Genomic DNA, 15,507 nt, shown 5'->3' with positions numbered 1-15,507 from the left:
CTTTGCAATTTATATTAAAAATAATTTATATTTAACTTGTGTTATATTTAATTAATTAAAATTTATTTTCTTTATTAAAGATTGAGAAACTCTAAAATCCCTAATACTTAAAGTTCAAAAATAAATATATATTTTTTGTCTAAGATACTATTATCAATAAAAAATAAAAAAATATAATTTATTTTTAATAACAAATAAAATTAATTATTATTTTTGAGGTAAATATTAATTTCTAAAATATTTTTACCAAATATAATTTTTATTATGTAATGATTTCCGCATGACAAAATAAAATAATATTTCATTATATATTTATCATATATTTTTCATTATAATATATTTTATAATTTATAAATAAATTTTATAAATAAATGAATATGTTATGTACTATATATATAAAATATATATAATTCTTAGACAATATCAGCGGCATTTAATATTTCGGATTCTTTATCTTCTTCCATTGGATTCAATTTACTCATAGAAGCTGGAGAATTTAATTTTGTTTGTTCAGGTGTTAATCGAACTGTTGTACCATGCCGACTATAATCTTCAATTTCCCCTATTGGTCGATCAGAATCTTCTTCTATAACATTTTTTCTGCATCTATTCTTTATTTTAAATTTTTAGAATTAGAAAATTCAATTTAAAATATTTTTTATTTAATTATAAGTATATTTTAGTAAAATTTTTATCTACCTGAAGAATTTTGAGAAATTCTTTTCGAAATTCTTTACTACATGAAAAATATATGATAATATGGGCAGCAAAATTACAAAGCTCTGTAACAACAGCAAATGCTCGAAATAAAAGATAATCATCATTCATATTTTCGTAATCATGATATAAAATTTCAAGTAATATTGAAGGAATCATTGTTATTATAAAACATATTGCCATTATCGCCATTAATATTGCTAAATGCTGTTCTTCTCTAAAAAAAAATATAAGTATTCTATAAATATTACACATTTTATTAATGGAACAAAATTTTTTTTTAAATAAATTTTTTGCACGATATTTTCAAATTAATTTTTCATTTATGAAAATCTCTACATTTTTGTTTTTATTTTTATCTTTGTTTTTACACTACCTGTATCCTCGATTGCGAGTTAATAGAGATGTTTCAGGAATATTTGGATTGCGAAATTTTTCAGAAACTGATTGAAATTCTCTTTTTTTAACATTAAGTTGTAAAAATCTTTTGATTACAAAACTGTTTAGAAAAAGAAGAATTATAGTTGGACAAAGTCGTAATATAATTTCCATCATCCAAATATATACATTCCACAAAACACTTTGTGTAATGGATATATTTTCGCGTAATGTAAAAATTGTTCCAGTATCTTCTTGTTGTTCATATACTGTTCTCATTCCTGTTAACGGAGCGCTTACCTATAAAATGACTTTAAATAAAATTGGATTTTTGATATGTACAATGATTATTTTTTTCTAAGAAAAAATAAAAAATATTATTTTAATACCGCAAATCCAAGAATGAAAGAACATAGAATGAAAGAATGAATATTCTTGCGTGCATTCCTGCTACGAATACGAGTCGGGAAAAAAATAAAGATATATCGATCGACGATTACGCTGGTCATAATTAAAATGCTAGCTATAGCAAAGGTGTTTACAGCAACCAGTTCCAAATGAGCATGATAAAAAACGGATGGGTAATTATTTTTCATTCCGAATCCTAATCTAATAACTGAAATCATATACTTTTATTGGAATTAATTTAGAATTTTTTTATATTTTACATATTTTTTAATAATTCTATCATGATACATACATATAGGTATCCAACATAAAAGAACGCCGATGTGTGCTGATGTTAATCCTCGAAGATATAAATATGCAATTCCTCGAAACATCGGAGTAGATAACACCAGAAATATTAAAATGTTACCAAAAATACCGCTAATTATAATTGCAGGGATTATTATTCTATAAACGACATGTAATAAAGACGTAGTTTCATTAAAAGCATGTCTGTTTATGTTAATTACATTATTCCAGGTAAAATTTTCATTGTCACAACATAAAAGGGTTCTATAAAATATAATATATAAATGTATTTAAAAATAACAAAATAATGTAGTATAAATTTGATTAAAACATGAATTTTAAAAAATTGATAAATGTTTTAAATTTATGAAGATTTTCAATATTTTATCATTATTATTATATTTATTTATAAAATAAGTTTATTATCTTTTATAACGTACCCTCTAAGTATTCCCGTTAACATAGTAGATATTTTAATAAAATTAGTAAAAAACACAATTTAAAAATTAAAATCTACTAATATTTATTAATATGTTAAAGATTTTTTCATCTCACTTATGTATATACATGTAATTATAGAACTCTTATTAATGAGCACTTGAGTAAAACACAACGGGTGCACAAGTTCTGCGAGATTTATCCCTGATGAATTTGCTACTGTATTTTCTATAAAAAGTCAATGTTGCGCATGCTCTTGCAAAGGTTTATTGTTATAATGTAACAAATATATTATATATAATATAACAAATATAACAAATATATACTTGTACATTATAATTACATTTCAGTGCCTTTTTATGAATTAATTTGATTAAAAATGCAATAAAAAGTATATTTCTCATTCATTAATAATTTTTTTATTTCTATTAAAATAATAAAATACATTATATCGATAATATGAATAATTAAAATATTTAGCTAAAATAGATAAATTCTATTATTAAATAAGTTAATGTGAAATGGAAACAAATTTTAAATAAAATTTATCTTCTATTATTTCTTTCAATTTTCAAATAAAATTTTATCATGAATTTCATACAATATTCTTATGCTTAAACTTTACAATATAGATTTTTTGATAATAAACAAAACTTATCACAATTTATTTTTATTTTTAGCTATAAAACTCAAAATTAATCGATTACTTTTATTTGAGATGATATTATTCATGAGTTTTTATATCATTATGCTGAAGATTCTCATATCGGATAAATTTTGCCTGTTTTTTTTACAAATATTTAGATAATTCTTAAGCATACAAGTTTAAATATTATTTTATGAAAATAAATTTTTAATATGATATATTCAATAATTTTGATAAAATTTACACGTTATGGATTTTCAAATATTGTTGTGACACATGAAAGTTTGAAGTGATATATAAAAATCAATAATTAAATGATAAAAAAAGAAAAATTTATATTTTTAAATACAATCTTAGACAATAATTATCATTTTATTATGAGCTTTAGATTTTTATCGATATTCCAAAAAAATGAGCAATTATTTCAAGTAGAAAGCACCATAGAAGCATTCCTTACAGTCGATAGAGCATCTATTCGTGCGACTAACGAAAATGCAAAACCATGGAATTAAACTTGATAAAGTATTACATATATGGATACTAATTTTTATCATATCCTGAATCTTAACGGTATAAAATGTATTACTTAAAATTATTTTCAAAGTCTAGTAATGAATAAAAATTATTAGAAATTTTTTAGTTCTTTTTATATATATATTTAAAAATTTATAAATAAGATAAGATCAAATTAAAGAAAGATTGTTAATTTAATAGAGATATTTTGAATTTTAAAACTTAAAAATATTTTTTGCTAAAAATCAAAATATTTAAAAACATTGAAAAGAAAAATAGAATTTTCTATTTTACTTTTTTCTATAATTAAAATAAATTGATTTCATTAATTTTTCTATAATTAAAATAAATTGATTTCATTAATTTTTCCATAATTAAAATAAATTAATTAATTGATCATTGAGAAAATTTAAATAAAAGAAAAAAAATTTATATCATTATAATTTATAAATCATTTTACTATTAATAAATATTTTAAAGTATCAAAAACAATTTGTGTATAGAAAATTTTTTGAAAAAAATATATTTTTTTTATAGTCTTTATTTTTAAATATAATATAATAATTTAGAATACTAACTTCAGAAAATTAAATAAAAAGATATATACATACATATATATTGAAAAATTACATACGTTATATATATTTATCTGTATCGAAAAAATTCTTGATGTATTGACTTCGAAGTTCTCCATTGAAATTCTTTATTTTCGATATTTTATGGAATTATCGAAATATATATATATATATATATATATATATATAAGTTAGAAAATTTTGAGAATACTTTATAGAGAATATTTATTATTACAGAAAAAGTACGTTACATAAACTTCATTTTAAACTATCATTTAACTCAATTTTTTCTTTCATTCCGTTAAGAACACTTAAAAACATTTCAATCAGTGTTTATGTTTGAAATGGAAATTTTTTTTAAATTATTTTTTTCATAGATAGATTTCAATTAGTTTCGTTAACACTTGAAGATCGATGATTTATCTACAAATCCGAAGTAAAATATGCTTTTCACTTTTTTGTTAAAAATGCTACTAGAATTATGAATTGATGCACATGCGTCGTTATTGCCGTTACTGATATTCTCAACATGGCGCACAATAACATTAAATTTAAACGAATTGCTGTGAATCATACTTGACAAGAGAGATGATTTATTGTTAAAAGAAATTTTGTAACAATCACTGCGATAAAAGAAAAAAATTATTATTAAATATATTTTGATCAATATTTTTATAAAATATTTTTATAATTATAAATATATGTGATTTTGCATTTTTTGTCGTTTATATTTTGATTATTTATTAATAGTAAATAATATTGTATTTATTTTTCTTATATTTCTTTCAATTTAAAAAAAAACATTCAGGTTTAATAGCACTGAGACTTGAAAGAAATTTGATAACAATTGTAACAAACCAAAAAAATTACAGTGAATCATTTATATAAATGTTCATTAAATTTAAATGTAACTGTTAAAAGAATATTTTATATTTATAGAATCTAAAATAATTTTAAATGCGTATTAAAAATAAAATTTATTAAAAAGAAATAGCATACATATTATATTTCCTTATAGAAATAATTTTAATTATTTAATATCAATCCAATGCTGGAATGACACTTTGTATTTCTACTTTCTTTTTTGTGATTTAATAAAATTAATTTTGTTATTTAAAATCAATTAATAAATCAATACTATTAATTTTATTTAACAATTGCATGTTTTTTTATATAATTTATTAATACATTGTCTATTATATATTGTCTATAAATTTATTTCTATAAAATAATTATATTTCTGCATAACATTTTTATATTCTTGTAAATATGATTTATGTATCGTATATGTATCAAATAACTTATCGAAACATGTATAATACGTGTACACGACAAAACAAGAAAGGATTTAATTTTACTATTCTGTATATAATTATATAATTATTTTATATAATTTTTAGTAAATGACATAAACAAGTAATGAATAGTATAATGAATTTCTATTTTTTTTGTTGAGTGTATCTCGTAATAATTTTATTGAATCGCAAGAAGACAGACAAACATAAAAAATATAATTCAATATTTGATTATTTTTATATATTGCTTTTTATAAAAATGTATAATAATTTATAATATATAATAATATATACTATTTCTAGTTATAACGCTTAAATTATTTTGGCGTATTTTTTTTACATATATGTATCTTTTATATTAATACATATGTGATTTTTCATAAAATACAAATGACATATATTGAATATTATTCAATTTATTATATATTATTTCTTAATATATAAAAATATATATATAATATATATAATATATATAATATAATATCTTTAATTATATTTATATTATATATATTTATATTTATAAAATGTAAATTATATTTTTTTGTAACTATATCTAATTATATATTTAAAATAGATAAATACTTGTTACCTTTTTTTAAGATATTTCTTTCATGGTTACCAATGACAATAATTTAACATATAAATATGAAATATTATAAATCTTGATTTATGCTTTTTTAAATAATTCGTAAATATTAAAAATAATATAAAAATTATTAAGAAAGAATTCAATTATAAAAAATAGCTTGATGTGTATTATTATTTTTCTTTCTATCTTAATATTTTAACATATATATAAAGTTGGTATTATTTGAATGTCAATATCGAGAAAATTTAAAACTCAACGGACAAATTAGAAGAAACGAATTTTGTTGAATTTAAATAATTTTCTTATATGTTAATAATATGGCTGAATTTAAAACACCAATAATAAAAAAGTGTAAGAGTAGAATAGAAGATAATCCAGAATTACAAACACCTATTAAAATACCAGCCTCACCATTTTTACAACAAATAGGTTATGGATGTGGTAAAGAAAAATAAATATTTAAAATTATTATTATTGAACATTAATGTTGTTTTAATATATGTTAATAGGAGTTACTGTATTTAGTTTGGAACGATCACCAAAAGTTGGTTTTATTCGTTCACCATGGGCGATAAAAAAACGTAATTCCAAAATTGTAGAAGATAAAAAATATAATGAACGTATTCAATTTGAAGCGGAAATACTTCGTAAATTAAATCATCCAAATATTATTGGTTTTCGAGCTTTTAGTAAACTTCCAAATGGTGAACCATGCTTGGCAATGGAAAAATTGGATGCTTCTTTAGGTAAAAAAAATATCTAGTAATAAATAATTATAATAAATTGCATACAAAAATTTATCAATTCTTATGCTAATATAATTTTATTAGGTGACAGAATAGAACAAAAACTTGATATTGATGATGATCCATTTCCTGCTAATGATATTTTGAAAATAATGTATGAAATTGCAAAAGGATTAGAATATTTGCATCATATTGCTTATATTTTGCATGGTGATATAAAAAGTTATAATATATTAATCTCTTCAGATTATAAAATAGTTAAACTATGTGATTTTGGAGTATCTTTACCACTCACAGAAACTTTAGAAGTAGATACTTCAAATGGAAATTTCAACTATGTAGGAACTGAATGTTGGAGTGCTCCAGAAATAATATTTGGTTAATTAATATCTTATATCTATTATAATATTATTACATAAAGTAATAATATAATTAATTACAATTTTGACATTTTAGAAGATGGTCCTGTTACAAATAAAGCAGACATTTGGGCATGTGGTCTTGTAGTTTGGGAAATGATAGCTTTGTCAGCACCTCATATAGAATCCTCAGAAATGGATGATTCTTGTCTAGATGATTCAATGTTAGAAATGAAAATGAAAAATAATATGACAAATGAATATGATACCAATATGGATGACAGCAATAGTTTTCTTAATAAAATAGTCAATACGAAATATGGTAAGTGTTTGAATAATAATATTCAATAAAATGAAATAATTTTTAAAAATTAGTATATCAGATATAATACCTTAATAATCACAGGTACTCGTCCTTCATTACCTGCTATTAATCTAGGAAAAGAATATGAAAAAGTACTTGAAGTATTTTTTGCATGCACTACTACAGATTATAAAGTTAGGCCTAGTGCAAAAGGTCTTGTTAATTACTTTGAAAATTATGTATTTAACAGTAAAAAGTAATACATTTCTATTTTTTAATATTTTTTTATATAAGAAGTTTTATAATTTGACATGATAAAAATTAATTATATATAATTATATAATTTTTTTTCTATGTTTTTATTATTTAGATAATAAATATCTTAAATTATAGAATAAATTTTTATTATCTCTTTTTAAAATTAAAGTTTTGTTTTTTTTTCTATAAAAAGATGATGATTATCAAGAAAATAATTATTATTATACTAATTATTATACCAAGTTTAATTTTTCTCTAAAAAAAGATAATTGTTTATTAATTGATACAATATTATTGATACAAATATTGCTATATACCTTTCTATATCTTTGATTCTTTTTTTCTGCTTTTTTAAGATCAATACGACCAGAATCAATATTATCTGCTGTTTTTCCAGCAAAATATTCCACATTGTTTATTTGTTCTCCCTATAAATAAAATAAAAATTGTTATATACTTATATTTAAGATTTGTTTTTATAGTTATATAATATTTTTTTATTATTTACACTTACTTGTTTCTCAATAAGAAATGCCATTTCTGTAAACATATCTCTAACTTCTGCAAGAGATTTTTCTATTTTTATTATTTCATTATGTCTATTTTGAATATCAGATAATTGTTGCTTTGCAATTTTACTATCTTCTAAAATCTATTTATACAAAATTTATATTTATTTTAATCTTAAAGAATTAATATTATAAAGAGATTTTTGATTCTTACATTATCAACAAATATATTATTTTCTTGAATATCAAGTAGCTTTTCCAATTCTTCACTTGTAATGTGTTTTCTAACTAAAAAATGAGTAAAAATAATATGAAAGTATTTAAATAAAAATATATATATATTTTTCAATTTTTAAAAAAAACATACTTAATAGTTTTTGTTGATTTAAAAGTAAACGACATTTTTCATTATATCTCAACATAGAATTGTTATATTCTTCCATAATTTCAGAAAATAATTTTAACATTGTTGTATATTGTAGTGCTTTAACTCGTATATGTATTGGTCCTTCTCTTGCACTAGTTATAGTTAAATCATCAATGGGGACAACTTCTTTATTCATTTCTGTAAAATACAAATATTTGAACAATTTATAAAAATCAAAACAAAATAGAACTAAATATATACTAAATATATACTATTGATTAATTTTTATCATAATTAATTAATTTTTATATATTATATTTATTTTAATTTTTTATAATTCACATTTTGTACATCATAATAAAAAATGATTTTTTCAGTAAAAAATCTGAAGATAACTTGAAAAAAATCATCACAATATTCTCAAATATATAATATCAATATCAATAGATTTTTAGAGTCTAATATTTTTGTTCGGAAGAGTAATATTTTACGTTGCATTTCTCAATGAATGCAATTGGTCAGTCAGTTTCCCGCTTTCGAATGGACGCCAAAATCTCTTATACGATTTTTTACAGCTCTTACGAGATGTTTTATGATAAACTGTCAATAAAGTTTTTTGTTGGTTTATACCGTAATGAAACATTAAAATCGTTATCGATACATATTCAAAAAATGATAACCTGAGGCTATAATTTTTCTTTATCAAGTGATAAGTTAAGGTTATGTTTATATTTGTAAGCTAAGGAAATGTGATAATAATTGTAGTTTCGTTTAAAATAATTTAAACTTAATACAATTGTTACCATGGAATCTTTAAAAATATTCGATAATTTTAAATTTAGTGACTTAAATGAAGACTGGATTCAATCTGTGTGGAATGGAGAATTTATGATTTATAATGAACCACCTGATGAGTACCTCATGTTTTTAGAGAGTGAAGACATGAAATTACTTTTACATGAATCTTGTACTGTAATACAAACTTGGCTAGAAGAAGGTAAAAATCAGAATAATTCTGAAAATTATTGTTCTGAAATATCGTGGAACACATTAATTACTATGAATATAAATGTGCATGCTTTATTAGCCGTATTGGGTTATATAATAAAAACTGGTCAAAACAAAGAAACCAATGAAGAAACAAGACAATTATGTCTATATGCAACTAATTTATATTTTGTGCTTCTAACCATTCCTGGTAGTAGTGCATTTAATATATTTCATTCTAATTTGTATCAACAAGCTATAGAGACACTTAAAATGGGTTCCGAACAATTACAACCTTCTATTAAGAAACGTAATAAAAGAATATATTTAAATGATTTAAATGTTACTGATGAATTAGTAAATGAAATCAATATTCTTTCACCTCATGAAAAAGAAGTTCTTATAAAAAATTTAAATATTATTATTTGCAGCTTTATTGTAATGATAAAATCATTTTGGTTTAAAGATCATGTACAGTCATTAGATATTACTATTCATGGATTAGTTGAAATTACAAAGATAGAAGATGATTGCACAGTCATCCAATGTTTTAATAAACAAATAGGTACTTTGGATGTTTCATTGCCACAAAATGGTTATATGGCATTAAAAGAATTATGTAATAATAAACATGGACCTATTGAAATAACTATAACATTTATAGCAAAGTATATATTACCACGTTTATTATGTAGTCATATGGATGCACAAATAAAATTTATTACAAATGTACGTGAACATACTATAAATTTTTTAAAAAATTTATTACATGAATTTGAAAAAGAAGCTAAAACTGCAATTCTAACATTAATACAACATATAATGCTAACATGTCCAGATCGGTTTGAAGCTAGGCAAAGACAAGCTAATGTGTTAGTAAAACTTTTTAAAATATGTAAACAGAATACTGCATTAGAAGCCTTTAAGGATTTAATATTATTATCACATCACTCAAAAATACCTTTTAGATTATTTGCACAAGAAATAATTGGGAAATTGTTACTTGAATCTTTTTTAATGAATTGCAATATAATTCATAGTTTAAAAATCAAAATAAGAAGAATATTCTTTGCAATTATATTGAATAGATGTATGGATTGTTCATGTATGGTAAGAGGAAAAGCTATGGCAATAATTGCTGAATTTACAGAATCTGATAATGAAATAGATAAAGAAATATTTCAAACTATATTTAAAAAATCTAATACAAATAAACAATTACTTTCATTTCATGACATAAAAGATTCTCTATTTAAGGACATTGATTTATTACCAAGTTCAAATATTTTAATAATTATGTTGATAGAAAGATTAGAAGATGAAAGAGCAATGGTACGACGAAGCTCATTGCAAATCTTGAGAAATTTAATTTTAATGTTTCCATCTTTGATACATGAAGTTTTATCTGTAATAAGTCTTAGATGCAGAGATCCAGTGTTAATAGTGCGACGATTTGCTGTACAAGTTTTATCTCAACTTTTACAAGAATTTCCAAATAATTCTCAACTTTTAAATGAATGGGTACGAACTGTTATGCCACAAATATTTGATATTGAAATTAAGGTACAAGAAAAAGTGCTAGAATATTTAGAAAGTCTATTATTAAATAAAATACAAAATACTTCTATAAGTATTGATAACACAGACAATAATTTGCCATGGAAAATTTTAAATACTATAATTAAAATGAAAATGAGAAAACATTTATCAAAAGCTTGCAATTTATGGATTAAGAATGGTGTTGTTACCAATTCTATAATAAACAATATACAATCTCATATTGGAACAAATAATAACATAGAAGCTTGGGTCTTCTTAGTTGCATTGGCTGAAAATACCAATTTACCAAATATGAACACATATTTTTCAAATTATGAAGAAATTTTTGTAGAAAATAATTTTTGCACAAGTTTAGTTCTACAAGCTTTAAGATATTCTTGGAAATCATTAAATTATGAAATTTTAAAACATCTTCATATTTATTTATATGAATGCTTACAACAATTTAAAATTAATTTTGGATTAATTAGCATTTGTTTAGATATTATACATAATATAATTCACTATTTAAATCCTGACAAAAATAATAATTTGCTAGAAACAAATATGTTAAATCTCATAAAACTTTCAGAAGTAGAAATTGCAAAAATTTTTGAAAGTGAAGATCAAGCTATTGAGGCAGCACCTAATTATTTAAAAGCTATGTTTACATTAGGACATGCAGCAATTTTATGTAGCTGCAAAATTTCACCATTGTCATTACGAATTTTACAAGGAATATTATTAGAATGGGATATATTACCAGAAATAATAAAAAAAATAGAACAATTGCAAGCTTCAGCAGTTACTATTCTAGGACAACAATCAATGAGAGATCGTGAAATTGCAAAGGAAGTAGTCCCAATATTTGGTAAATTAATGAGACAAGAAATAAATTTAAATTCGCTTGTCCAAATTCCTGTAAGAATAAATGCTGCAAAAGCTTTAGCTGATATTTGTATTAGATTCACTGCTTTAGTTGAACCATATTTACCAGATATGTGTGTAAGTATGAAGGATTCAAATCCACAAGTGCGTGAAGCTATCATGGTGATATTTATTCAATTACTTTTGGAAGATTATATAAAAGTTAAGGGTCCTTTTTTTTTTCATATATTAACAATGTTATCAGATTCTGATGAGATGATACGTGAATTAACTATTTTTCTTATAGAAGAACGTCTTTTAACAAAAAATAAATCTTTAATATCACAACAATTTTTACAGAGTATATATCATTATAATAATTATCAATCTCAGCATAAAGTTTATCATCTTAAACTCTGTGAAAAAGAAAAAAAAATTTTAACACTTCCTGGAAGAAAGAATGAAAAAAAACGAAAAGCAATTTACGATTTTATGTTGGATCATTTAGATCCTCCTGGAAAGATAAGATTACTTGTAAAAGTAACTAGTCAAATACTTGGTGGGACTTGTGTTGATTTAATTGACATTAAAAAAGAAGAAGGAGCATGTGTTTTAAAAGATGCATTATATATAATTAGCAACAATCATTTACGTCCATCATCATTTAATAAACAAAATGATGATGATCAAGGTGAAAGTGAAGAATATACAGTTCAAACAATTACTTCAACTTCTAATGCAATTAGCATTATTATTGAAGGAATAAAAAAACATGGCTTAGAAGTTCTATTACCTATCTTAATAAAGCTTAGAATGAAATTGTCTATTCTAAAATCACCATTAGAAAATGATGTAAAAAAGATTTTAATTAAAACATATTCTGAATATAACAAAGATCAACTAGCAAACATATTAAGTGAATATCCTAAACTGGAAAAAGAAGTGGAACAATTTAAAAAGTATGTACAAGTTTGTTTAGTAATGTATATATTATTATTCATTAAATAAATATATTTCAGACAAATAGAAGATATTAGACTTGATGATGACAATTTTACTGAAGAAGAGATCTCTCCATCAGAAATGAATAATCAGAGTGCATCTAACAAAAATTTAAATTTAAGAAGTAATTTATATCCTAAAGTTGTATTGCAACGTCTTTCACTTTCTGATTTGTTAAATTCTAGAAGTACATCGGTAAATTCTTTTTCACCAATTAGTATTTCAAATGGTTATAATTCTCCAATATGTTCAAATCCAATTTTATATTCACCTTCTCAACCTGGTCCTAGTACAAGCACACCCAAATCATTTAAACATTCTGATTTTGATATAGATAATCATGCCTCAAAAGTTAGAAGACTTTCTAGTTTTTTTCAAAATGAAAATATATTAACTAATATTGATCATAAAATAAAAAAAAGAAATATTTTTCAAATTCAAGATGATAGTGAGTCTGATTAGAATATGTAAAACAAATTATTTTTGTTTTTTATTTTTATTTATGATGCAATATATAGAAATATAAAAAAAAATATACCTACCTCTTAATTTTTGTTGAATACGAAATGACGTTTGTGAAATAGTATACATTCGATTTTCCAATTCTTTTTGTATATCTAAAATATATAAATTATTAATTATCAGATAAGCACAACATTTGGTACTTTGATCTTACCTTTATTAGTATATGACAAAACATTATTATGCAAATTCCTTATAATAGCAGTATTTTCAGCAATAAGTTGAATTAAATCTCGAATTCCTTCAACCTATGTATTAACATTATTTTATATCTATTGCTAATATAAAAATCTGTGATATTTAGATGATGACTTAAATATTCATATACATGTACATACATACTTTATCTAATACTTCCTTCAATTTTTTATTTTGGTAAATTTGAATATGTACATCTTGTAAAAATCCTTTACCAAATGTAGTGCTATTATTTTGATACTAAAAAGATAAGAAAGGAAAAAAACATTATATTATATATAATTTTTTCAACAGAAAAATAATAATATTCAAATTTCATATGAAATATAATTATTTTTAAATATTTACTATAATAGGTTTTATTATTGATATAATATTTCATGTGTATTTTATTTACTGTAATGACATGATATAAATGATAATTTGAATTTATTAAATAATGAATAATGATTAAATACTAACAGCACGTAATTCCGGCATTCGATCACGAACCATGATAGTTATTGCTTGAAAATCAGCGTATAACTGATAATTTCGTGAAAACATATAAAATTTATTTTCTGTTATCTATCTTATCAGTAGAGATAATTGATAAAATTCATTATAACGTTGACATTATTATTTATAATCCGTTGCATATAATTTATAAAAATAGTTAAAAATATTTGTATATTGTCTTATTCTTTGAACAATTTGACTCACTTCACAGTTATACTGTAATACTTGAAAGATATTTTGCATTTGAAATGAAATAGGAAATAAGCACTTAACATCTGGATACAAGGACAGCTTTGAAATGAATTGCAAACCTTTGACTTGTTCTTTCATACATTTTTTTTTATATTTGTAACAATAATAACAATGATTTTATAACATTTCATTTTTTAAAATAAAACTATTTTATTTTGTTTTTCCTAATTTTTTTCGACATAAAAAATATTTTTATTTAAATTTAAAGAAAAATTATTAAATTTATATTATTATTAATTAATATTAAATTTATTCATTTAATAATATAACAAACCGGTTATTACTGGTCAATAGAATTTATTACCCAAAAATATATTACAAATAAATATTTTATATTTAACTATGATTTGATTATAATAAAACAAGTAAAATATAGACAAAATCGAAATTCTGTGATATTAAATAAATAAAAAAAATTTAATATTTATATGATATCATATTAACATGTTATAGAGTAAAGTTAACACTTATGGCAAATTTTGTATGTTATTATATAATTTCCATATTACATTCTTTATGTTTAGTTTTTCAATAAATTGTTATAAATAAATATAATACTTTGGGAAAACAATAAATGTATTTATTATATTATGAAGTAACATTAAATAGCAATTATAAATATATTTCATTATATTATTTATTCGTAAATAAAATATTTTAATATCACCATAGAGAACATAAAATATATTTCTTTCTTTTTTCTGTGCGTATCGCATTAACATTAATATAATATATAAATAAATCAACAAAAAGAAATAGATTTAGTACTAAAAAATTATTAAATTTTACTCTTTTTCAAAACAAATCAATCAGTCTTAACTGTCAATTAGAACAAAATAATTATATAATTTGAAGGTACATTTATATTACATTTATATAACGAGTTCAGTATTAACAAGATATATATTCCTAATATATCTAATGCAAAATCAACTCTGTTGATCTTGTCTCCGAGATGTCGTTTACATTAAAAGATGTTTTTAAAAGATGTTTCGACATTGTAATATATTTACATAAAAAAAAAATACGTTAAAATATATTTCATCTAAATTTAGATAGGATATGTTTTATACATATCTAAATATACATACATTAAAAATAATAATTTTAAAAAAATGACGGAATTTTAAACCACAATCCTGTGATTTTAGTATAAATCAATATCTCATTTACTTTTTTAGTCTTGTTCATCGCTATGCGATATACGATAAAAATTCATTTATTATTTGTTTATATTTAATTATTTCATATG

At 21.5% G+C, this 15,507-nt stretch overlaps 4 protein-coding genes across 7 annotated transcripts; 2 read left to right on the top strand and 2 right to left on the bottom strand.

Annotated features, from left to right (window-relative positions):
• Positions 1-238: 238 nt before the first annotated feature.
• On the bottom strand, positions 239-2,610 carry LOC107997334 (probable G-protein coupled receptor B0563.6). 2 transcript variants are annotated; one of them, XM_062072526.1, is made up of 6 exons: positions 2,232-2,610; positions 1,796-2,055; positions 1,485-1,711; positions 1,094-1,395; positions 700-934; positions 239-606 (listed from the first exon to the last, which is right to left on the bottom strand). In XM_062072526.1, exons 1-6 carry the CDS (start codon positions 2,252-2,254, stop codon positions 574-576), a joined length of 1,080 nt encoding a protein of 359 aa, XP_061928510.1. In that variant the 5' UTR covers positions 2,255-2,610; the 3' UTR covers positions 239-573. The 2 variants fall into 2 exon arrangements, with proteins under 2 accessions (XP_061928510.1, XP_016911349.1); XM_017055860.3 differs by having other exon boundaries at positions 239-611; positions 2,232-2,607.
• A 3,448-nt stretch (positions 2,611-6,058) lies between these two features.
• On the top strand, positions 6,059-7,976 carry LOC107997344 (lymphokine-activated killer T-cell-originated protein kinase). The gene is made up of 5 exons (XM_017055883.3): positions 6,059-6,288; positions 6,357-6,593; positions 6,678-6,971; positions 7,050-7,274; positions 7,359-7,976. The coding sequence occupies exons 1-5, from the start codon at positions 6,165-6,167 to the stop codon at positions 7,514-7,516; spliced, it is 1,038 nt and encodes a 345-aa protein (XP_016911372.1). The 5' UTR covers positions 6,059-6,164; the 3' UTR covers positions 7,517-7,976.
• Positions 7,480-15,382, bottom strand: LOC107997345 (syntaxin-1A). Of its 2 annotated transcripts, XM_017055885.3 has the most exons (9): positions 13,968-15,382; positions 13,650-13,745; positions 13,462-13,555; positions 13,328-13,402; positions 8,391-8,588; positions 8,238-8,311; positions 8,029-8,166; positions 7,832-7,942; positions 7,480-7,769 (listed from the first exon to the last, which is right to left on the bottom strand). In XM_017055885.3, exons 1-9 carry the CDS (start codon positions 14,049-14,051, stop codon positions 7,698-7,700), a joined length of 942 nt encoding a protein of 313 aa, XP_016911374.2. In that variant the 5' UTR covers positions 14,052-15,382; the 3' UTR covers positions 7,480-7,697. The 2 variants fall into 2 exon arrangements, with proteins under 2 accessions (XP_016911374.2, XP_061928503.1); XM_062072519.1 differs by having other exon boundaries at positions 7,480-7,942.
• LOC107997343 (condensin-2 complex subunit D3) lies at positions 8,713-14,423 on the top strand. 2 transcript variants are annotated; one of them, XM_062072490.1, is made up of 3 exons: positions 8,713-9,387; positions 9,478-12,742; positions 12,803-14,423. In XM_062072490.1, the coding sequence occupies exons 1-3, from the start codon at positions 9,195-9,197 to the stop codon at positions 13,245-13,247; spliced, it is 3,903 nt and encodes a 1,300-aa protein (XP_061928474.1). In that variant the 5' UTR covers positions 8,713-9,194; the 3' UTR covers positions 13,248-14,423. The 2 variants fall into 2 exon arrangements, with proteins under 2 accessions (XP_061928474.1, XP_016911367.1); XM_017055878.3 differs by having other exon boundaries at positions 8,714-12,742.
• Positions 15,383-15,507: the final 125 nt, after the last annotated feature.

The sequence above is a fragment of the Apis cerana genome, linkage group LG3, assembly GCF_029169275.1.
Source record: "Apis cerana isolate GH-2021 linkage group LG3, AcerK_1.0, whole genome shotgun sequence".
Taxonomy (NCBI): Eukaryota; Metazoa; Arthropoda; class Insecta; order Hymenoptera; family Apidae; genus Apis; species Apis cerana.
The sequence above is the reverse complement of the archived record's forward strand: the minus strand, read 5'-3'. Positions and strand labels throughout refer to the sequence as shown.